The sequence below is a fragment of the Coturnix japonica genome, chromosome 1 (assembly GCF_001577835.2).
Source record: "Coturnix japonica isolate 7356 chromosome 1, Coturnix japonica 2.1, whole genome shotgun sequence".
Classification (NCBI taxonomy): Eukaryota; Metazoa; Chordata; class Aves; order Galliformes; family Phasianidae; genus Coturnix; species Coturnix japonica.
The window spans coordinates 51,125,004-51,148,496 of record NC_029516.1 but is presented as its reverse complement, the minus strand read 5'-3'; the positions used below and the strand labels follow the sequence as shown (position 1 = coordinate 51,148,496).

The 23,493-nt window shown below is 42.9% G+C and overlaps 1 protein-coding gene across 1 annotated transcript in view; it reads left to right on the top strand.

Annotated features, from left to right (window-relative positions):
• Positions 1–23,493, top strand: part of CACNA1C (calcium voltage-gated channel subunit alpha1 C) — a 451,547-nt gene that overhangs the window by 391,149 nt on the left and 36,905 nt on the right. Inside the window, exons 31-32 of the mRNA XM_015865321.2 lie at positions 8,286–8,369; positions 9,007–9,090. Of these exons, the coding sequence (XP_015720807.1) occupies positions 8,286–8,369; positions 9,007–9,090 (168 nt within the window). The remainder of the gene's footprint in view (positions 1–8,285; positions 8,370–9,006; positions 9,091–23,493) is intronic.

Sequence of the window (23,493 nt, the reverse complement as noted above, 5' to 3'; positions counted from 1 at the left end):
GTGTAAAGTCACGAAATATTAGCAATAATAATTTTATAATATAAATAATAATAAATAATAAATAATTAAAATGCAATAAAGTAAAATAGAATAATTTTAGACTAGAAATTAGGAAGAAATTCTTTATTGTGAGGATAGTGAGACACTGGCAAAGGTTGCCCAGTGAGGTTGTGAATGCCTCCTCCCTGGAGATATTTGAAGCCAAGCTGGCAGCCTGTTCTGGTGGCTGGTGACACTGCACATAGCAGGGGGGTTGAAACTAGATGATCCTATGATTCTGTGGCATAGGAACGACTCCACCTGAACAAGTCATACAGTGTGAAAGCATTTGGTAGGTGAATGTAACAGAAGGAACCACACTGATGGTGAGAATTGGGAGGCTGCAGTAAAACCTAGCTCATACCTCTTGCTCAGGTCTTTCATACCTCTGGGTCAGAAAGCATCAAAGTCTTCCTTCTGAACATGGGTTGAAGTATATGTGAAGTATAGGGGTCGCTTTCCAGTTTCTTCCTGGAAAATCTATGTCGATACTAGCAGTATCAATCCCAGCCAGCTTCTTTGTTGTTGTCCCCAAAGTGGCCAAGAATGAAATATGTGAACAGAACAAACATTATGGAAAAACCTGGTTCTTTCATATCACTGTAGAAGCAATTGGTGAGGGATAAAATGCAATCTGATCTGTTCTTCCCACGTTACATTCATTGTTTAACTGCAAGATGTTCTTCTTGGAGGAAGAAGCCACCAGTTCATTGCACACAAATAGCTCCTCTAAATATTACTGCATAGAATGCATGAAATCTCTAACACAGATCAGCCAAAGCAACGTGAATCCTGCAGCCTTCTGAAGGATCAATGGAGAATTCAGGAGAAAAAAAAACTGTCAAAGAAACTGTATGAGATTTTCAATGAGAGAGGACCCGTTTCGTTCACAGCAAACCTACCCAGAGAATTTGCCTTTTAATGCAAATTCTCTGAGAATTTGCCTGATTTATTTTCAGTCTGGCACTTGAGGGTTTTAATGCCATTATAAATGATCAAAAATAATGATATGACTGCACAGAGCAACAGTGTGGGAAGTACTGTATTAGCTATTATGCTTAATTATTTAATGCAGAAAATTATCCGCACAGTGTTAAAAGCCCAGTGGGATGGTGCACTTGGGGTCTCATTCACAACAGCAGAGACAACGTCAGCAGCAGCATGTGAAGGGAACAACTCAAGGGAAAAGTGACTTGTTCTCATTCTCACAAGAAAAATCCAAATTCCCTATAACTATATGAGAAGACATTTTAAAGGGTCAAAAGTTCTCACAGATGTGACTCTTCTTTTTGCGTAAGAATGATGCCAGCTAGCAGGCTGTGATATGGCCCCTGGTAAGAACTGTTCATTGTATTAGGAAACAACACCTCCACTGCCAGATGGTCACTGCAATGAAATCTAAGAGCTGATTTCTCTCCTCTGTCCACCTAGCTTTAGTAGTATTGAGAGACTTTAGTTTTCTATACTCCTTCTTCCCCAAGACTAAATCAGAGTAAACATCCGCTTTTGAAAAGTTGTGATTGATAAACTGACAACATGTAAGAAAACACTGTCTTACTAAATGCTCTGATCCATATAAAATCAAGCCCCTTCCAGAAATGGAGGCAACTTAAAATAAACCATTAAAAAACCTACCAGCCATATCTAACAGCCTGTTTCTGGAAGACTGTGTCTTTCTTCCAGTGAGTGTCCAACATCTGTGCAGCAATCGTGTCAGAGCCTTTTCTCATAGTGCATACAGAGACAAGATAAACTGTTCCAAATCCAGCCCTGTATTCAGAATTCCTTCATTACCTGCCACTGTCTCATCTTCTCACACAGAAAGTGTTTCTTCACTCTGAAAGACATCAGTTATGTTCTTTTGAATCGTTCTCCCCCAAGCTGGGACGTCGGTCCTTCTTTAGAAGACTGTCTTAGATAGCAAGGCCCATCCTTTTGTTCCTTTCTTAACACTGTTTCATGCTGATGATCTGGTTTATTGCCTTCACAAGCTATTTGTTCATTCTCCCTAAGACCTACTTTTTCCAGACCTTGCAAAGTCTTTGAGTATTTACATCTTCCTACTAATGAGATTTGACAGCAAAATTCTCACAGAATCCATTTTGTGATAAATGATCTATTCGGATATAGTTAGCCATCACATTCACTTTTCAGTCTTTCCAGTAAGACCAGTGTTGAGTTTATTTCTCTTTGCTGTGAACAAGTCTGATTTCTGACTGCAGGGCAATGACTGTTGAATGACTACAGTGAAAAGATATGATTGCTTCTGAAAGAAAGGACCCAACTCCTCAGAAGGTATCACTGTGCCACAACATACCTATAGGAAAGTCAAGTGTGGTTTAGTTGGGTTTGGGTTTTTTTGTGGCCAGTAACATTGACAAGAGAGCTTTATCTGCCTCTATTTTCATGCATTTATATGAAGGAGGCTTTTGGCATTATTGTTCTGAAGCACTTCTCACCCTCTCTTCAAAGGCAGCTAAGAGCAATCCAGGCCAAGAATGACAATCAAGGTCATCTACTTGAATCATCCAGTTTCAGCAAGTTTTGCTGTTAGCATTTCCTTAGACCTTCCCAGCCTGTTGTCTTGAAACACAGCTTCAGGTCTGTCTGCACAGCACTGTCAACTATCTGTAGGTGTGGAGAGCACAAAAAAAAGTCTTTAGGACTCTCAGAACCCAAGGGTCTGTTTGCTTTCACTGACATCTTCATGTAGGAATTGTGAGAGAAAGCATGAAACAGAGAGAGTGGGGTAAAGGAAAATATTGTTATTCAGCATCTGTCTTCTGTTATAAATTGTTCTTATTTTCTTATGAGTAGAAAGAGGTAGGAGACCTCTTCAGATCCGAGCACACCCTGTGTGTGCTGAAAAGCTCCTCTCCTTGCTCCCTGCCTGCAGGATGATTTGGTGAAGTGCAGGGGGGATTTGTGCAGTTCCCTGCAGCAATGACTCATTATAGTGACTGGTAGGTAAACTGCTGAGAGCCTCTGCCTCAGAATTAATCCATCAACAGATGAGAGCTGATAGATAGTATGCAAATACACACTGTTATCCCACAGCCTGTCAGGTGCTTCAAGCAGCTGCATCATCCACTTTATTCCTTCTCTGCTAGGTTCTCCTAACTTCTCTGATTGCTGTTATGGCTAAACCGTATCTCAGCATAACAGAATCTTCATTATCACCATTTGGCACCATCAACTATTGTAGCTTTGTAAGATTTCCCAAGATACCTCTGAATCCCCCCAGTGCGCTGTGAGACGGTATGCCAAGAGTCACAGTGCTGTGTAAATGTCATTTGATTTGATTCTGTTTTCCAATGAAACTGTCCCTTGCGAAAAGTTCTGCTCAGGAAATCCTCATTTAATGGAGTCTGATAACTGACTCTCATAATTCCAAACAGCCTGCTGCATTTCTGGGAAAGAATTCACATACTAAGCAAGCATCAACCAGCCTATGTGTTCATCTCACTTTGCAAGTTACCAGCAGAGTCTGCTTTGGTGCTCTTTACAACCAGCAGAATGTTTCTGATAAGAAATCATCACACTGAGTATCAGGAAATAACCCTCCTTCTCTCCTTCCTACATATTCTTTCCAATTGATTACGATTATTGTTTCCTTCTGTCATTTATAGTTGTCATGTTGGTTCATTCCAGATCAACTGTGGCAAGGTTCTCAGTTTGCCTTCCTTTTAGGCCCTGTAGTCATCCATTTTCTCTCTGTCAACACTTTATTTCTGTAGTCATACATGCACGTATACACATGCGTTTGCTGGCCTACATCACCTCCCACCCAGTGGACACCTTTGGCCCTTCATCCTTTTTTATTTATTTATTTTTTAATTTTGCCAACCACCTCACAAGAGATAGAAGTGAAAACCTGGGACTAAGCAGGTAGATAAGAAACTGCATGTCAATAAATACAGAAAAGTGGCCCTGCAGCTCCCATGGGGCTGGATGCTCATAATCCAACTGGTGCTACAACTCAAGCAGGGCCCTTCCACTGAGGATATCTGTGCTTCAGCATAGATGTGTAGCTCCCCTTCAGCATAGATGTGTAGCTCCCCAGCCACCTTATGTTCTTATTTGGGGCCATGGGTGACTCTGAGCTCAGACCTTCAGACGAGGCTCCAGTGGGCAATTTTCTCTGCTGTTAACAAGGCATCTTAAATACTGCATTTAGGATCTCATGTTCACAAAAAGTCAAAGAAATGGTCTCCAGAGATTTCAGCGCCTCCATTAGTACCAAAACAAACTCCAGCTTCGTTCATAGCTAATCTTGGTGACTAAGAAACCTAAAAATGATTGGCATATTCATTCTGAACTGCTACAATGTCTGCTCCCCTTGCACAAATGAGATTCCATTCCAGTCAGCTACTGCATATTTATGCTCAGTCTTTCATTAACATAATGATCATGTGATGATTCATTATTCTTCGCTACTTTGGGGGAAAGAAAAAATGGGGAAAAAAATGTGCTGTAATGGTGGGGTTATTTCACGCTTCCTGAATATTCAATCCAATCCTCCTGGTCTCTTTCTGTCCTCCTTTCTCCCCAAAAGCTTCACAGATCTTCAGAGAACTCCCACAGGAGAGGGTCACTACCCTTCCCTTGTGTGCCCCTTGGGCTGCCATAACGCCACATGTATATATGGCTAAATCAGGGTGAAACATCTCCCTTTAAGGGTAAAATGTGGTATTGCACTCTAAATTCCTGTCCTGCAAAAACAAACAATACCATCAATTTGTTTCCAGTCAGACCTCCACCCCCTTGGGAAAAGCATACAGAACTTTCTGGTGGGAAAAACAGCTTGGAAATACAGCCTACTTACAAGAGTGAAAGTTGTCCCTTCATTCAGCTTGTCCTTCATTAGCCACCCTGGTACACTCCAGCAAGGACTGTGGCTCTAAGAGGTCCTTTGAGGTCAAAAGAGGCAAGTCCCTGGGGATAATGTAAGTCACTGGCAGTGTGCACACACTGACAAGATTAGGAGGTCTGACCTAGGGCTGAGCAACCACATGGCCATTTGTAGGTGAACGTCTCTAAGGAGACAAGGCTTTCTGAGCAAGGATCCAATTACTGTGTGCACAAATTAAGCACCTATGTTCTCTGTTTTCTTTGAGCTGTCTCACTGTGAATAATATCTTTCTCTTTTTCATCTTTCTGTTTGAAACAGAGGGAGCAGGTGAGGAGGAAAGGAAGGTTTTAAAATTCACGTGTTTGTCTAATTTAACTCTGGCAAAGTGGATGTGGGGTTGAGTAAAACCACATTCCTACCCATAGTTCCTCTTTGTCCCAGACTAGGAGGTACAGGAGGAAGAGAAGAGCTCTCTGAGTCCACCTGACAGCTCCACAATGACATGCTATGGTACTGGTTCTGTGACCACAGAACACAACAGCCTGTGGCTTTCAGGCAAGGAGCTGGCTGGTGGGACTCAGCAAAGCATCCCAGGGGAAGAGTTCACAGTGTAAACCTAGAGCAACTCCACAGAATTAGCTGAGTGACTCCAGATAAGCTGTGGTCACACAAGTGTCCAAAGCACCTACTTTTGATAGCAGTCAAAAAGGGACCTTTTCTTTCCAGGCCTAATTCTCTCCTGAGATGTGCCAACGGTGTCAATGCAATGTCATTGCTTCCTGTGAAGTTGCATTCCTGCAACCGGGAGTGATGCTTGAATTCACTGGCTTCAGTGGTCTTCTGAAGACAGGATTCCCTGCTGCTTGTCACAAGGGTTTTGTACCACCAGCAAATGCTGTTCGAACAGCGGCTGTGTCTGTTGGGTTTTGCATCCAGAGTTGCTCAGTAAAAAGAAATCATGAATTTGGTTACTCCCAAAATTCTCCTTACAGTATGACGCCAATTCTGGTAAAAACAGTAAAAATAACCACAACGGATTCAAAAGCAGAGGGCCATCGTTTTCATGGGCAAGATGTGAGCAGTGTGTTTTGGATCTTCACCCTTGCAGCTGCCCAAAAGCAAACTGGTTTTTTGGAGCTGTTTGGGTTCCTGCTAGAGTCTGTTACAGTTCCCAACCTATTCAACTTGTGAAGGAAATGGAAGGATAGCTGTGCCATTCAATGTATTGATTTGGATGTAAATAGTACCACTGTCATCATCAGGAACGTGCACACAAATGGGGCAGGAGGATTGGGTCTGTTTTCTCCTCCATTCTCTTTGATCTTCCAAGTGTCTTCTCTGCCAAGGTTGCATCAGGCTGCAAAGGCACTTTCTGCAACTCTGTATGATCTGTGTCTGTCCTTTATTTATTCAAAATGCATTTGCTTCTACATTTTAATCTGCTGTTCTCTCCCTCCCCTTTCTCTTGGTGAAGTCTAATTACAGTTTTATTCCAGGTCCATCTGGTTGCTAACGATGCTGGACATCACTGCTGAATTCATTCTAATATTTGTTGTGTATTTTCTAGGCTGGACGCTGAATAATAATATTCTCTGAGTTTGCTTTTGCTCCTGTTTCCTTCTTCCCTGTTGTAGCTTATTGTGTAGCCATGAGCAGCCATGGTGCAATAACTCCTCCCAGTGTAGATCTGCTGAGAGTTGTCTGTTTCAAACTGCAGAAAGAAGGGTGGTTTTTTTTTTCTGGTTCTGAGAAGATTTCCAAGTCTTCTCTTTATCAGCTCCCTTCACTGATGTGAACCAGTTGAGAGCAGCTTCTCTGCTGTTTTTATTTTTATGCTTTTTTTCCCATTATTCCAGCCCCACACAAAAACACAGGTTATAACCGTGAGTCTCAAAGCATCCTGGTAGGCGGCATTTCAGAGTTTAGTAAGACCTTTTTTGCCAACGCTCCATGTGATGGTTGGATCCACAGTAATTTAAGGCTTCTAAGCCTGGCTTATGCAGTGCCAATACTGGGATTTTTTTGTTGTTGTTGTTTTTCCTTTTCTCCTTTTTGCTCTCTACAACGCCGCCTGGGAACACAGCCTGACACTCTACCCATGACCTGACTCCCTGGCTAAGAATAGCAGTGGCAGTGCAACTTGGGTTCAGTCTCGCTGGAGACATGCTGCAGCTGGGAAACAGGGAGGTCAGACAGCCCACGCTCATAAGACCAAACACATAAAAGGAGCACAGAGGATTCTGGAGGCTTATCTCCATTCAGGGCTCTAGAACAAGGGTGTTCAGGTGCTCAGTGAACCAAGATATGAGCTTTTTTTGCTTAGGACATTGAACTGGGCAGAAAATTGACACATGGAAGCTCATCTGCAGGGCTGAACAGAATTTTTCCCAAAGGGTCCTGTATCCCTATGACCCAGGCCACCAAACATTGTGAAGGATGGGAGAAACAGTGCTGATTAGCATCTCCTGAGCCCTGCTTAAGACAATGCCAGAGGTGGCTCTCAAAGAAATCCTACACAGCAAAGCGAAGGTATGAGCTTAGCACATGGTAGCCAACCTGTCACAGCTCATCCTTTTCAGTCAGTGTCACAGTGTCACAGTGATGCTGTATCTTCAGCATGAGTGAGCAAGAGGTCTGACTCTGAGCACATGCTGGAACTGACTCTGCTCCCATCCTCACCCCTTCCTAGCAGCATGCACAGGATGCACTCACACTTTCAGTGCAGATGCAGGGTAACATAAATACCAGTCCTGCTCTGTAGTTTTAAGACAGGAGCTAAAGCACTAATAAAAGCAACTGTTAGGCTAATGGCTATCATAATACTTATTGTGGCTGGGTACAGATAAAGATAAGAACCTGTTTAAATAGCACATCTCCAGCTTGACTGCCCTCTGCCTTGCTGTGCCACAGCACATTGCTGCTTTCCACATCAGCACAGAGCCATAGGGACAGGTGAATCTATATTCACTCTGGCAGAAAGGGAGACTTTTTTGGAAGAATACGACAACATTCCTGTCCTCTTTCCCAGCCAAATCTAAACCAGATGGGGAAGGGAGCTATGCAGCTAGGAATCAGAGATGTTTGGAGGACCTTGTGCACAGCCCTTGCTCCCAAGAGCAGCCATACTCCACGTGATCTGTGTGGCTTCCCCTTCACCCCCACATCTCAGTCAGAAGTGAGAGGTAGTTGGCCCGGCATCGTGTTGGCTGGAGAAGGGCTGTTCACACAGGTCAGGGATGCCAGCAGTGGGCTATGGCCTGAGAAGCAACAGGTAGACTTAAGAGGAAAACCCCTTGAGGTGTCAGGGCAGTAATTCTAATGGTAATTTTGAACTGTTTTTGTCTGTCTAACATTCCTTTTTAATCCCCATCCTGCCTGCCCCTTCCTTATGTAGGGTTACTTTAGTGATCCTTGGAATGTTTTTGACTTCCTCATCGTAATTGGCAGCATTATAGACGTCATTCTCAGTGAAACTAATGTGAGTATTACTCTACCCTCCCCAGGATACCACCACCTCCTCCTCCTCTGCTGTTCCTTCTCTCTTTCTCTCTTTCTCTTTTATTTTTTTCTGATTTTTTTTTCCCTCTAGTCATGCTTTTATTGAACTTGCCGTCGTCCTTCTCCTTCTCCCAGGGAAAAAAAAAGGAGGGGGGGAACTCCTCCTTCTTTTTCACTTGTCATAGCTCGCCCCAAGGCTGTGACTGGTGAAAGCGCACAGAGTTTGGGGTGTGTGTGCTTTTTTTTCCCTCCAAAAGGTAGACATGCTTGAGTGTAAGTTTCTGACTAACCAGGCTTTTGTTGATATCCTACAACATGTGAAACGTTACAGAGGTTTGAGCAATCAATACTGTAGAGTGGTAAGAGACTATTTAATATGCCCACGTAACCTCTTTCTTTTCTTATTTTTTTCCTCTTCTCTCCCTCTTTCATGCTTTGTTTTGTTTTGTTTTGTTTTTATTTTATTTTACCTTTTCTTTTTTTTCCCTCTTTTCTCCCTCTCCCTTTGTCTTTCTCCCTCTATCTCTCTCTCTTTCTCTCCCTCTCTCTTTCTTTCACTCTTCCTCTCTCTTCCTTTCTCTCTCTTTCTCTTTCCTCGGCTTCTCTGCCACATGCAGCACTATTTCTGTGATGCATGGAATACATTTGACGCCTTGATTGTTGTGGGTAGCATTGTTGATATAGCAATCACCGAGGTGAACGTAAGTAGCTGGCGTCTGTCCATGATCGTGCCTGCTCTAACATTCATCTGTCTTTCCCGGGTTCTTTATTTTTTCCTCCCCCTCCCCTCTTTCTTTTGAGTTTGTTTTCAGAGTTTTGTTTTTTTTTTTTTCTTTATTTTTTGAGCTCTCTTTTTTGTTTTGGTTTGGTTTTATTCTTTTGTTTTCTGGAACGACTTAAAGGACTGTTGCATCATTTTTCTTCCCTTCATAATCTGCCTGGCATGAATTAAACTGTATAGCAGGAAAAGTGATGGGAAACGTGGAGTGTAAGTGAAAAAGCCAGCTGTGCCATGGAAAGCTGCTAGAAAAATCCCAGGCCAGCACTTTGGTCTACCCGGTGTTATGCTTTCCTTCCCATGGCAGCTCAGTATCCTCCACCCCACAGAGATCTAAAGGTCAGTTCTTTCGAGGTGGAACTACGGGAACCAAACCAAAAATCCTCCTGGTGCCTCCTCACCCAGGCTCCCTCCAAAGGAAATAAAGACCAAACCATCTCTGTTTAGAGGAGCGAGCACCTCATACTTAGTTTGCAATTTGGAAGGAAGAATAAAATTAAGGCAGGTAAATTAAAAGCAGAACACAGAGCCCTAAGAAATGCAATGCACCATGTTTCAGCCCAGTTCAGTTTGCTCCATCTCACAAACTCCACCAGAACAATTGACACTGATTGGCCCCACCAGTGCCCTGCTCAGCAGACAGGTGAAGGATTGAGAAAGCCATGGAGACTGAAATGAACAGCTGGTGTTCAGGGGAATAAATCACATCAGGCAAGCTTTTTCCTCTCACTTTGGAGGTGGATGTATATAGCATTACTGAGTAAATGGACAGAGGACAGGCAGGAAGCACAAAGATTCCTGAAATAAAGACTACAAAGGAACCACTGGCCGCAGACTAAAATTTTACTCCAAAACCCAGTTTAGCAAAGCCAAGAATGTAGCAAGAACAAAAGAAAACTGCTGTAAGGATGCCCTGATTTCTATTCTAATTTCACCCAGAATTCTGGAAACAATTTTGAGTGCCCTTTTTCTAGAGAGAGATTAGGTTTGGATTGAGTTCATAGAGGGAAATCACAACGATCGGCAGGTTGGAGTTGATAATTTTCAAGAATAGCATGAAAGTCTTTTTGCATCACACTTGTCACAAGAAAACTAAACAGGAAACCTACTAGTATGCTTCAGATTGTGAAAATATTCAGTGCTCATCCACAGAGGCAGAACTGTACACAGTGAGGAAATAATCACAGAGATTCTGAAGAGATTAATTCTGCTAAATATCAGCAAGATTTTCCTGACCATTATATTTGAGTCTGTAGAAAAGTGTTCCAAGTAGAAAGGAGAGAATTCCTTTTGTTTTGCCAAATAAATGGAGGCCTATCGTGGTGTATCACAAAAACCCTGTGATGGCAGGAAAATCTAATGGATCCTTTTAATGAAGTTCACGGTTATTTCCTACAAACCAAATAACTTTTTACATCATGGTATAAAACATTTTTATATGCATCCCATTATACTTCAGTGATCTGAGAGGAAGACATAAGTCACCCAGACTTCCTCCTATAGTTAGTGGTCAGAAGGACACCTCTCCCCAGGCTAAGTGTTCCTCCTGTAAGTATTTCTGACAGGGGAAATGAATGGCTCTGTGGAGGTGCCCACCCAGTGATGGAGCGTCTGGGTTTGTCAGGTTTGTCTAGACAGCCAGGTCTCAGACACCGAAGTTAAGGAGGATAAATCGCATTTGTGTTTGGCATGTTGTCGAGAAGGTCACACTGCTGCTAATTGGGCTACATCCAGATCTTCAGTCTCCAGGGCTATCCATAGTGGTGTGTTTAATTACTACAGACAAGGCTTCCCCACTCTTCCATTCCTTGTTTAAATTCAAGTTCATGCCTTGCTACAGAAGTCGGTGTGGAAGGAGGATATGCCTTTGTTCAAACACCCATTGCCTGTCTTAGTTGAGGAGGCAGCAGGAGAGGCCCTGACACTTTTAATACAAGTTACAAACAGCATTTCATGATGGTCCCTGTGTTTCCTCTAAAGAATCCTTTCCTTCTATACAGTTTTAACAGATTTCTGCACACGTCTTTTTGTTACCTGGCATGTTTAAATCTTCTCTTTTTATCTAAGCAAATCCTTTGCTACTAGTTTCTGACGTTTGTCACTAAAAACTTGCACAATCTTTTGATGCACTGATAAATGAGCAGCAGCTATGGATGGAGTTTGTTCTGAAATGTTTTGAAATCCCTTTGCACTTATAACCCTTATTGAATAAGAGAATGTATTGTATGTTGGTTTGTCCTGTCAGATTCCCTTCCTGCTAGCAGCACTTGGTATGTTACACCTGTGGCAGATGGGCTTTGGAAGTAGCAGCCCATCTTGGATGGACAGTTGTCATCTTCCCAAGCAGAGTGAGGCAGTTTATCAGATACACTTCTCCCCTTCTCCTCTGGAGCTTGTTGCTTTCTTGCTGTTTGTGGGTTTGAGCAAACCCTGCCTTGTGTTTCTGTACACTGTCTTGTCTTGTTCCAGCCAGACCTGGAGTCTGAAAAAAAAAAAAAAAAAAAAAAAAATATGTCAACAAACTCCACTAATTGGAGAAGTTAGTCTGGTCAGGTGCAGGTAAGATGTTTTTGCCCAAGGTATTAGCAGCTGATGGACAGCTATGGTAGAGTCTTTGGAGTTGCTGCTGTTGGAGCTGAGGGACAGTTTTCATTGCAGTCAGTCAGGGAAGGCAGAGACATGGCACAGGCTGGTCTGACATGAGGCCATAGGCATGTAAGCCTCAGTCCCTTGAGGTTCCCCAGAAGTCTGTAGCCAGAGAAGGCATTCCTGGCAGGGGTTGGGCTGCGATAGCTGTAGTTGTGTTGAGAGCTCTGGCAGCACAGCGGTGTGTGTGTAGGTTTGCGTTTGCTTAGGTTGAGCTTGCTCTGTTTATTCCTTTTGACAATTATTTTTGTTTCTTGAAAAGGAATTCCCCAGACTAAAACCTTCGTTAAGATATATGTGAGTGTGCATGTGTGGGTCTTCATGTCTGTACTCCATTGGTTGTAGTATATGTTCCTGAATGTGTTTGGATACCTGTGTTTGGGTTTCAAATTCATGGGAGAGTGCACAGACATGAATCCGTATGTGTGGGAAAGGGAGTGTGTGCAAGTAACATGTATTTGTGCTGTGGGTGACTGCTGATGGAGAGATGTGAATTGTTTATATATAACTGAGTACATGCATTTGTTTTCTGAGGTGGCTGCCCTAATGTGCAAGTTTGATTCGCTCATCGGTGGGTGTTTCTAGCTGAAAGGCTATAGCTGTATGCAGGCATGTTCATCTGCATGCCTGTGGGTGAGTGTAGACTTGCATGTCAAACTCAGCATATGTTTGTTGGCATGGCCGTGTATTCACACACAGTGAAAAGGCATGTGCTCATCAGGCAGGCACCCAGATTGACTTCAGCGTTCCCAAGTTCTTCAGGATGCCCCCACTTTAAACACCTCCATCATAAGGAAGTATGTCAAGTGGTAAGTCCACTTGTATTACATTAGGCCCCACTGCATACTGTAACACGGGAACACCTCCTAAATCCTCGTAGCCAGTCCCAAACACATACAAATATACATTTCACACCACTGATAATGTGGAAAGCATACCTGGTGGGTATCAAAACTCCTTAAGAAACTAAAGTGTGCTGGGGGAGGTTCAAATCTGAATCATAGAATCACAGAATGGCTTGGGTTGGAAGAGACCCCAGGGATCATCAATCTCCAACCCCCCTGCCACAGGCAGGGCCACCAAGCTCCATATCTAATAATAGACCAGGCTGCCCAATGTCCCATCCAACCTGGCCTTGAACACTTCCAGGGAAGAGGCACCTACAACCCCTCTAGGCAGCCTGCTCCAACACCTCACCACTCATTAAGGTCTTAAGAAAGACCACTAAGGTCATCCAGTCCAACCATGGTGCATCTACCATGCTTCAGCTCTTTCTAAGTGCTAAGACCAAGCATATAGTCTGGGGAGTAAAATGAAAGATGACATAGTATATGGGGTGGTAGTACCAAGGAGGTAGGGCCTGCAAGTCATATTCCTTGGACCCTGCCTACATCCTTCTACCTTAGCCTTTCTATCAGCAAATTTGAAGTTGTCTTTATTCCCTAAGTTACAAAAGCATTATCAGTAGTGTTTACAAAACACTTTGGAAGAAAACATTATGGTGATAAAAAAATGATTACTATCTATTGTAACAACAATAGGAATGAAAACATTACAGCAGTTGAATAAAAGCTAGCAAATTTGGAATGTATCATCCCAGAAGTAGCTTCAGGCAGAGGCTTGCATTTCTTTCTACATCAGCAAACAGAGCCCAGAGTTCAGTGCTGTGCAGCTGACTGACAGCCTGCTGTCACCTCCTCCAGGCACAGAAGGTTTCTCATTTCAATTTGTTGTGCTATATCAGAGGGGGAAATCAAGTCTGATTTGTGTTCTGTGCTGCAGTGCCCTAAGTGATAGGAGAAAAACAGCCAGGTCCTGAAAAAGCTACTAATGTGGTGTCCTCCCTCTCAGCTGGAGAGAAGACCTTTCCTAGTCCATAGGGCCCTTTCTCCTTCATCCATTCCCCTGCCAGTGTCAGACCAAAGACTGGCTGTGGCTGAGTGCTTGCCACCTAAATGATGCTGATGGCTGAGCTGAATGGGCTCCTGTGGCCAGTTATTCCATCCAGCTGCTGTGAATGCTCATGGCTGCAGAGGTGTGAGTTACAGAGGCATGGTCAGGTGCGAGCATGCGTGTCTCTAGAGTGCAAGTGTAGCTTTCAGTGTCCGTGGGGATGTCGTGTGTTTGAGTCTGTCTGTCTTGAAAGGATGCTGGGAAGGGGAGGATGTGCAGGTACATATGTGTGTGTCAGCCACATCTGGGAGTGCATGAGGATGACTGAGTTGAAGTATTTGGACTGCACGCATCACACCTGTGCTGCTCAGTGACCGTGATAGCACCTGTGTCTCTGAGTGTGCCTGTGGATGGTGAGGGATGTACAGAGGAGGAGGTACGTGAGGCAGGTATACAGTATGATGAGTCGGGGTGTGCACAGATATAAGATGGAAAGTGCCTGGCATAAGGAGTTGCTGACTTGTGGCTTATGTGCATAATGGAAGCAGTATAAGTTTTCATATGAGTGAGCATTTTGACAGGTCTGAGAGTTGGTGGAAACGTTTTTGGTTTTGGTTTGACTTGTTGTTGGATGTTTTTTTTTAATGGGAGAGATGACAGGAGGAGAAAACAGGAAGGTACAGTGTGGTGTGTGATCTTATCCATGGTGGCATCTGGGAGACATAGAATCGCAGAATGTCTTGGGTTGAAAGGGACCTTAAGGGTCAATGAGTTCCAACCCTAGTGCTATACCTAGGGGTTTCAGGAAATGACTACCCTATGAAGAAGGTTAGAAAAACTCCAAATCCATCTTGTTTCATTCCTTCCTCTGGAAAAATGCTGGATAGGTCTGTTGTGCCCAGACCTGCTGAATATGGTTAGCTATTTGTCTGCGAGGTTCGGGAGGGCTGAGCACGTTACATGAGGCATTTCTGAAGAGGTTTCCAAACAGTGATAGGAAGTCATCTGAAGGTTGCAGATGTGTTGAGTTCTGAGGACAGGTGCAGTAAGGGAGATACCAAGGTGTTCAGATCCCAAGAGTCCTTGGAGATCTGTGCACTGATTTCCCCTTTGTTCTCTTTTATTTCTCAATAAAGCAGCTCAGGCTTAAACCAGACGCATGGAGGCTTTTCGTACAGTCATCCCGCTTTTGGTGTCAAGAGGCTTCATTTGATTTGTCATGGGCTCCCGCTCCCATTCTTTGGAATATCTGACAGCCTATACTCAAGTCTCCCTCTCACCTCCTCCTGCACTCTTCCCTTTTAACCTGCCCCTTCCTTTCTTCCTTTTCTCCCTCACTTTCCTCTCCCTTGTCTCCAGCCACAGTAAACCTCACAAGTTCATTCTCACCCTCAATCAATGTGTCTGAAGGCAGAGAACCAGTGGCTCTAATCTTGCAGCCCTTACCCAGGCAGAACAGCCCTGGGGCATTCTGTCTTTGCAAGGGCCGGAGCAGGCGGCCCCACTGACACAATCCTGTACACACACACACACCCCGCAATGGGAGCAAGGATCGGTGGAAGGACGACATACATCTAGCCTGCACCTCAGTTGGGACTGGCACTCATCTCTGTCGCTGCGTCTGTCTGTCTGTCTCTCTGTCTCTGCCTGTCTGGTTTTCTTTGCTTCCACGCCCTTTGCTGCTCAGATTTTGGCCATCAGCTGCCACCAGACACAAACCTTTGCGGTTCCTAGAACTTACAAGTTTGTGTGCCCAATACTCCAGCAAAAAGGCAGAAAAGACCTCCTTCCATCTCCCTTCCCCTCTCTCTTTCTCAAATGCCACCTAGCAGGTAGCAGAGGCCTCCGAATGAAGTAGCAAAGGGCTGGAGAAGCACAGTGGCTTCTTTTGACATCCGTGTTGTCATACCCCTACTGCTGCCATCCTAGAAGTTGTATGTAGTCCTGAGCTATCCCTGTGTGTGTGTATATGTATGTATATGTGACTTGTTTTCTATTTGGAAAAACCACTGATAAAATTGTTGAGGGGTGGGTGGGAGGATATTGATTTTGCCTATTTTTTTTTTGTTGCCTGGTAGTGTTTTTACCGTTAGAATAACCCAGGTAACACACCATAGCTTCTCTATGCAAGAAGCCACGTTGAAGCATGGTTGTGAGCTGTAGCAGTGGTATATGGTGCTTTATTTTGCCTTTGGTGACCTTCAGCAAAGCTGCCCTCAGCTCTCCCCCAAATTAGGATCAGATTGATTCAAATTTGACCACCTTCCACATTTAACCAACAATCCTAGCGCATGTTAGTGAGAAGGAAGTACGGTAAGACTACCTGAGCACAACCATGTTTGAACAGGGGTCTTTTGGTTTGGTTTGTGTATTATTGTTTTTTTTATCATGAGGATGGGGACTCTTCTTTACTTTTATTTCCCTTTTGGCTTAAGAAATGTTGGTATTCTGAATGCATTTCCAGAGTCCATAATAAGATTTGCCCATCCAAAGGTGTGCTTTTGGTAACGGGACTGATTTTCTGTTAATATATACATATATATGAAATATGGGCAAACAGAAAAGAAAAAAAAAGAAAAAAAAAAGTGGGTTTATTTTTTTTTTTGCAGAAAAGGGAGTAGTGAATGCCAATGACTCCTTCCTCATTTACCTACTTGAGCTGTTGCTGGTGATTAACAGTCTTAGCAATGCACTGTAGGAACAAAGTATGTTGTTTCCCCATTGACAGACTCTCCATGCCACCCAGATTTGAGGAGACACCTCAGTATTGCAGTTTCCACAACACTTCTGGTTATACTTGGTTTAAACATTATTGCAGGTGCATGGAATTAGCCAAATGCTTGGGTTTTTTTTAATGGAGGGGAGATTTCAAAGCAGCATAAAAACAAGTTTGTCTTGCCATGTAAATGTAACCACACACATTCTAGTTAATGAAAATATGTGAAACAGAAGGTAAAGAACCCAGAACAGATCCCAGTAACCTAAATATAAAGGTATTAAGAAGGAAGTTAGATAGCCCTATGGCTGTAAGGTCTGACATATAATCTTGCCTTGAGTCCTCCTGGGTGAAAGCGTTCAGAGCTCACTTCAAAACAATCAGGCGCTGTGTCTCGGGGACTGCACCAGGAAGTGGGTGTTGCTTTTAATTCCTGCTGGCTTTCACCTACCCAACACCTCTGTGCATTTTAAATCGCTAAGGGAAAGAGTCACCATTTCATATTTGACTACAAAGTATTGTTACAACAGCTAATAGTGAGAATGCGGAGTACTACAGGCCTTGTCCTGAGCTGCTTCAGTGGTGACATAAGCGTGTGGCACATGTGTTTAAGTACAGAGGGTTATTTAAAAAGCCACATCCAGATTTTCTGACCAACATTTTTCTTCTCCTTTTTCTGTATATCACTTAAAAAACAAAACAAACAAAAAAGCTATATTATTCTTGCATCAGCAGTTGCAGTACAAATACACTTACTTACCTTTTCTTTTTAATGCCAACATGTTTTTATTCAAAGGTAGTTAAAATGTTCAAGAGAAAAAATAATAAATAACATTAGAACTGCCGCAAGCTGGTTATATTTTCCGTTGGGTTCCCAGCCAGGATAAATCATTTCTGTGGGCTAGAAAAAGTTTCTTGTAACTTTCCCTGAACTCCAATAGAGTATCTTTCTATGAATCCATAGAAAAGCTCTGACTCCTTAAATCATCTCTTAGCAAACTGACATTACTTAGTGATAGCTTCCCAAGCACCAAAAACTACAATTTCAGGTCAGCTGAGTTCAGATCCAGCTAGCTCTGTCATCTAAGGCTGTTCCTTGCAGCCGGAAAAGATGCTTTCTGGCATTTAATTCAACTTTTTGTAAGACTTATTTTGCCCAAAATGCCCAAGGAATTTTCCAGCACCGCTATTCTCTCCACCTTCATAAGTACCAACCAGGCAAACATAAGGGTGTTTTGCTTGTTTTTCAATTTCTCACTAGACAACTGTCTTTAAAATGGCAGTTCCTTCTCTTACTGGTCTGTTCTTCATGGGAACTGTCTGGCACAACATGCCAAGTAAATGACTTCTGCTTGATGTATCTTCCTAGACATCTGCTCAGTGGGACCCATTCCCAGCTGCATCCAGATGACCTAACAGTAGATGCTAGATTGCTTCTTATGGTCAGCTGATTGATAGCCAAGACTGTGGGTCTGGTTCTAATTGCTGGTACAGCTGACCATGTTGCAGAACAATGGGACATCCCAGCTGGTCCCATCCTAGTCTTCTGTCTCAAAATCCACTTTTAAAATGGGAGGTGCCTGGCTACAGTGCAGACTAGGAGAAAGCCACATCAAGTGACTTCTTTTCCTAAGCTGAACAGACAGGAAGGCAAAAATGTCTCAGCAGTGAAGAAACACTTGTTAATAGACAATAAAACAAATATTTAAAGCTAGGGGTTTTGTCTCATCTGCTTGCCCAGTCTTGAGCACAGTAAATCACACACAGTGAGAATTATCTTTCATCCAAACTATCCCTGCCATTTTTTAGTTTATTTTTTTTCTCTGACAAACTCGTCAAATCAATAATCATCTATTCTAGGATGCAGAGCAAAAAGTATTGCTCAGTATTTTTGTAAGAGTCTCCACATAAACACCTCTAGCTTGCTTCGATAATGCTGGTGATCGACATTTCCAATCCCACAATGATTTCTGTATTAACAGACAGAGATCGAGTGTGCGTCAGAAAGCACTTCTTTTCTAGGAAACCTCATGTTGTGCTTCAATATTAAATAACTTTCTAATTGAGAAAGCCGTGAATGCACAGCTTATGAATGAAATCCTAACTGCTACAAATCTTAAGTGAAAATGGTCCGTTGCAGACTCTCTCATTTGGGCTGCTGGTGTCTCTGGGTAGCCTCTCTTGAGCAAAGATCCATTACTTAAAAGTAACAGGGTTTGCTCTTTCATCTGTACCCAGTGTCGCTTGCAAAACGGAGTTCTGGTGTCAATGAGATGTGCAGTTTCTTTCACCTTTGTCAAAGCATAGCATGGTTGATTCATCTTCACCCTGCCCAAGAGTCTTTGGGCTTGCCAAGGGAAGGATCCTGGCAACAATGCAGAGTCTTTGAGCTGGTAGGCTGCCTGCCTTCTGCCTTGGTAAAACATGATCTAGTCTCCCTTTGGCTCCCTTTGTGCCTGGAAGAGTTGCCAGACTAAAGACTGGATTTTACTGCAAACCACAGGCCTGCTTCTGACCTTAAACACCACTGGTGTAATTGTTAGCTGCACAGGAGTTGCAAAGATGCACCTTACTGGATTCACTGCATCTCAGTAACCCATTCATATTGAATTCACAGCAAACTGCCCAGGGAAACCTGTGGCACCGATATGCAGAGGGCACCAAGTTTCAGTCTGTCCTTTATTATTTCTTCTTCTTTATCCATTTTCCACACCATGCAATCCTATCAGCTAATTACTAAATAATTAACGAGTAGATGTAGAAGAAGGGGCTCAAATGTTGAGCACATTGAAGACAAGTACAGTCAAGACAGAGGATGGACTTGTTTCTAGGAATCTGCTTAGTTTATGAAATCAGCAGCCTGCAGATAATATGAAGCCAGGGGATGATACACATCCTCTCAGCGCAATGAATTACAAGATATTGGAGACAAGGGTAGCTCCTCAGGAAACTCATCTTAGAGAGGAGCCTTACTGCTATTACCCTTTCCAAGACAGTCTGCAGGATGGCATGAGGAATGGAAAAGGCTGCACCTTGCACAGCACACAGCAGAATCACTTTAAAGTAACCAAGACTGAAATGAATATTTTGAACAACCTCTTTCATTTCAAGAAATGCTACAAAGCTACAGAATTACAGAATGGGTTGGAAGGGACCTCAAAGCCCTCCCAGCTGTAGGCTGCCACCCAGCAGCTCAGGCTGCCCAGGGCCCCATCCAACCTGGCCCTGAAAAGTCCCACAGAAGAATGACCAGTGTAAGGAATAATGCAAGTCTTCCTAAAGAGATGGAGGTAAATAAGCCTTCTGTTTCCATCAGAATGCTAAGTACGCTGCTGGATTTGGTGCTTAAAAACCATGTTAAGTTTTGATGTAGGAAAGATAGTGAGACCTGCTGGTCTCACTTTTTTAGAAATTTAGAAACAGCAATGAGAAGACAGTTTACATGGATGGTAACGGAGCAAAGGAAAGCTGGAGACCTGGGAACTCTGTGTTCTCACTTTTTGTCTGTTCCAGTCTTGCTCAGCGGCCAGGACTGCACACGGGGTCATCAGCCTACTCTGGGCTGGGTTAGCTTCATTACCTCCTGTTGGAATGTTTGTCCTGTGAGCCAGGAATGGGGCAAGAGAGAAAGGAACTGGAATGGAAAAAGTCCACTCTGTCAAATATGGAATCTGGCAGAGATGTTCAAATCAATTAAAACCTCTCCTCAGCTGACATTCAGTGTAGAAAATCTGTTAAATTACTCCACCTTTAAAACTGTAAGTTTCTGCATGCAACTGGCGTTTCAACATTTATTTCCATGTCTCAGTTTATCTTCTGAGCCTTCATATGTAGTTGTTCTAGGGTTTTGTTTGTCTACCTGTACCACAAATAACAAATAACAAAACATAGGCAAGCCTGACTTGTTACTTCAAGTCAGACCTGTACTTGTACCTGAAGATGAGTGCTGCATCTCTGAGTGTTTAATATCTTCTTGTTTCATAGGAACACCCCAAGTCTGATTACCATAAGACTTGAACTCATAATTTACCCAGAGCTAATGAGAAGGATTATTAAAACATCCTGAAAATTAGGAACAATTTGCATGGATATACTTTACCAATTGTTCTGTTTTCCCTCTGAAAGACATGAAAAAAAAACAGAGCTTTCAGCTGTATATAAAGGGATTCTTTTATTAACTGCCCAGTAATTGTTAATCTGAGGTAATTTGCATAACCAAATTAGAGCAATTGACTTCCCTTATATTTACCTGAAGCACTTGAAACCATAAGATAACTGTCTCACAATTTCATGGATATATATATATGTATGAAATTAATTAATAACCTATTCAAATTGGTATGATTTACATATTTGAAGCTAATTACTAAAGTGAGCTCTAGAATTTCAACATCTTAGAATACACAGGAAATAAAAGGGTAAAAACAGCTGGAAAATGCACTTGCTATAAAAGTTACCTTGACATTATTAACTGGATTTGGGATAGGCTTTTGCTCACACAGAGATGCTAATATTTACCCTGGGATCTGAGATTGTATGGAATCTATGTGACGCATAAACATATATATCTTGCATTTGTAGCTGCAAGCATTACATGTAAACCAACTCACATGGTGCCGGCAGAAGAGTAATGGCAGTTCCTCCTATTGCACTAAATAAAAACATAGCTCCCCAGGGCAGGAGATCTTCTGCAGGGCTGCTGGAGGATTAGCCTGTTGCATCGCTCTTCCCAAGGACATCAGCAAGGTGTTCACCATTTGCCTCAGTAAAAGCAGCATCATACGCACTTGCTTCCGTAACTAAAAACAGTGCCGGCCAGGGCTGGTTTATTCAGTTACATAACATCTCTAATTGAAACAATAGCTCTAACCAACATGAAAACTCATATACAAGGGTATTGTGTCAGATTTTAACCTCACATTTCTGAAATGCTTTTTTTCAGCATTTGCCATGTTTCTGCAGGGCGCTTTGCTTTCAGTGTCAGTATCCTTCTAATAGAAAAATGCTTTTGTAGCGAAGCAAATAACTCGCGGCTAGTTTAACTCAAAATATTCCCACAAATTCTCGAAGGAACGTGCACTTAATGAAAGAATGCAGTGTTTGAACAGCTTGCCTGGCTTGTAAAAAAAAACCTATTTTCCTGCTAATAATTTGATTTTGCTGTAAGGTTGTAGGAATTGAGAATGATGCCATCTGCAATCCAGTAGTATTCACTGTCAGAGAAATAGCAGATACATTTCTGCCAGGCTTTATCATAACTTCACAGACTTCAGTGGCAGGTGGATTATCTCTGGAGTATTTGTGATTAAAACCACACACAGCAGTGGCAGAGAGATGACTCTGGAGGGGGTTGTGGTAACTCCCCAGTGTAATGGCAAGCTATCACCTGTCAGCAGCCAAGCTGATTTGGAACCCTGACTTTTCCTCTCCCTGCACAAGGACATGTGTTACTCAGCTTCCTCCAGTCTTTCGGCTTTTTGACACTACAGACACAAGAGAAACTCCAGTGGCATGGCTCTAACCACATCTCCATGGCAATGATAAATTCTAGATCTTCTCCTATTGCCTACTAAACTCTTGGTCTTCCTGAAGCTTGTGTCATCTTAGACCATGTCTCAGCTTGTGTGTGACCCACGTGTGCAATAAAAATCTCCAGAACAGTGGTGCTATTGGCTTGCAGCTGCCTTACTTGTGATCTCTACAGCCAGTCAAGACTTAAGCGGCCAACAAGCTGAAACAATCCTTTAGTTCTTTCTACCCTGCTGTAGCAACAAAATCAAAGCGCTGTTTCCCACCGGGTATCCCCAGTGAAACTACTTTTAATTTAATTCCCTTCTGAATCTTAATTATATTTGTACAGCGAGGTAATTTTCCCAGAATTTCTCTTTCTACCATCATTTTGTGCCTAAGAACGTTACAGATGCAGTGTGGCTGAAGTAGACCACAGTCTTGGAGGACTTCAGAATACAAGCCTTGAGCTCAAGAAGACCAATATTCTGGAACTGCAAATGAATTACACAGCACTGCTGCCAGCTCAGGTGAACTCTGCAGTACAGATTCTCAGAGGAATCCTTCCTGGAATAAGTAATAAAAAGCAAGTGGCTTCAGTGTATTCTACAGTGTATGAATTGACTACCATCAACAGTACCAGTCATGGGAATGCCACCTGCTCATACTGTCATGAGTTACAGAGCCTCCATGGATTTATTAATTCTCTATATGATGCATGATCCTAATGGAGTTAGCCTGTTTCTAGGTGCTAATTTCTCTGCTACCCTTGTAGCTGTCAGAAAACCAGCCAAAAACCTCTCAGCGTGGCTCAAACCTCTCAGCGTGGCTCAAACCTCTCAGCGTGGTCCTCTGTCTCTGGTGTTGCACAGGAGCAAGGAGGGATTGATGCCTCCTCTTGGGATTTTCCTACTGAAACTTTCATTTGAATTTATTAGCTTGCCTTATTATTTTCTTCTAAGTCTCTGTGTATCAAAAAAGATTCTAAGCTAGGGCTCTTTCAAGGGTCTTCAATACTGCCATGATGGTGTAAGGCCTTTAGTCTTTTTGCTCACTTTTTGGCTTCTGTCTTTACAGCTCCTCTGTAAAGGAGAGGCTTCTCTTTTTGAGAGAGGCCAAGTCGTCCTCTCTCAGAAACTTTCAGAATTTCAAGATGTGCAGTATTTTGTAGTACAATATTGGCTGTTATATGTATCCCTTAAAACACTGAAACTGGTTCTTCCAGTATGCAGATTTTATCCTCTCCTAGTTTACAAAGCATGTTGGATTCAGCATCTGGAAAGCCCCTAAACATAACGTTCCTCTTACAAGCACTATCTCCTTAACTTGGTGGCATGATCAGATATGACTCAAATGTGAGTCATTGTGTATGTTCAGGAGATTCAGGCCCACTCCCACCTACCCAGGTGGAGCAGCACTGGTTAACCAGAGAACAGGACTGGCAGGAAGACAGAACAGTTACCATGTTCTGAGTTGTGTTCTCTGAGATGTTAAGTATTTCTCCATTGAGTGCACATGCCTTCCTTCCTGGGAACCTTCTTATCTGGGATCTTGAATCACAAT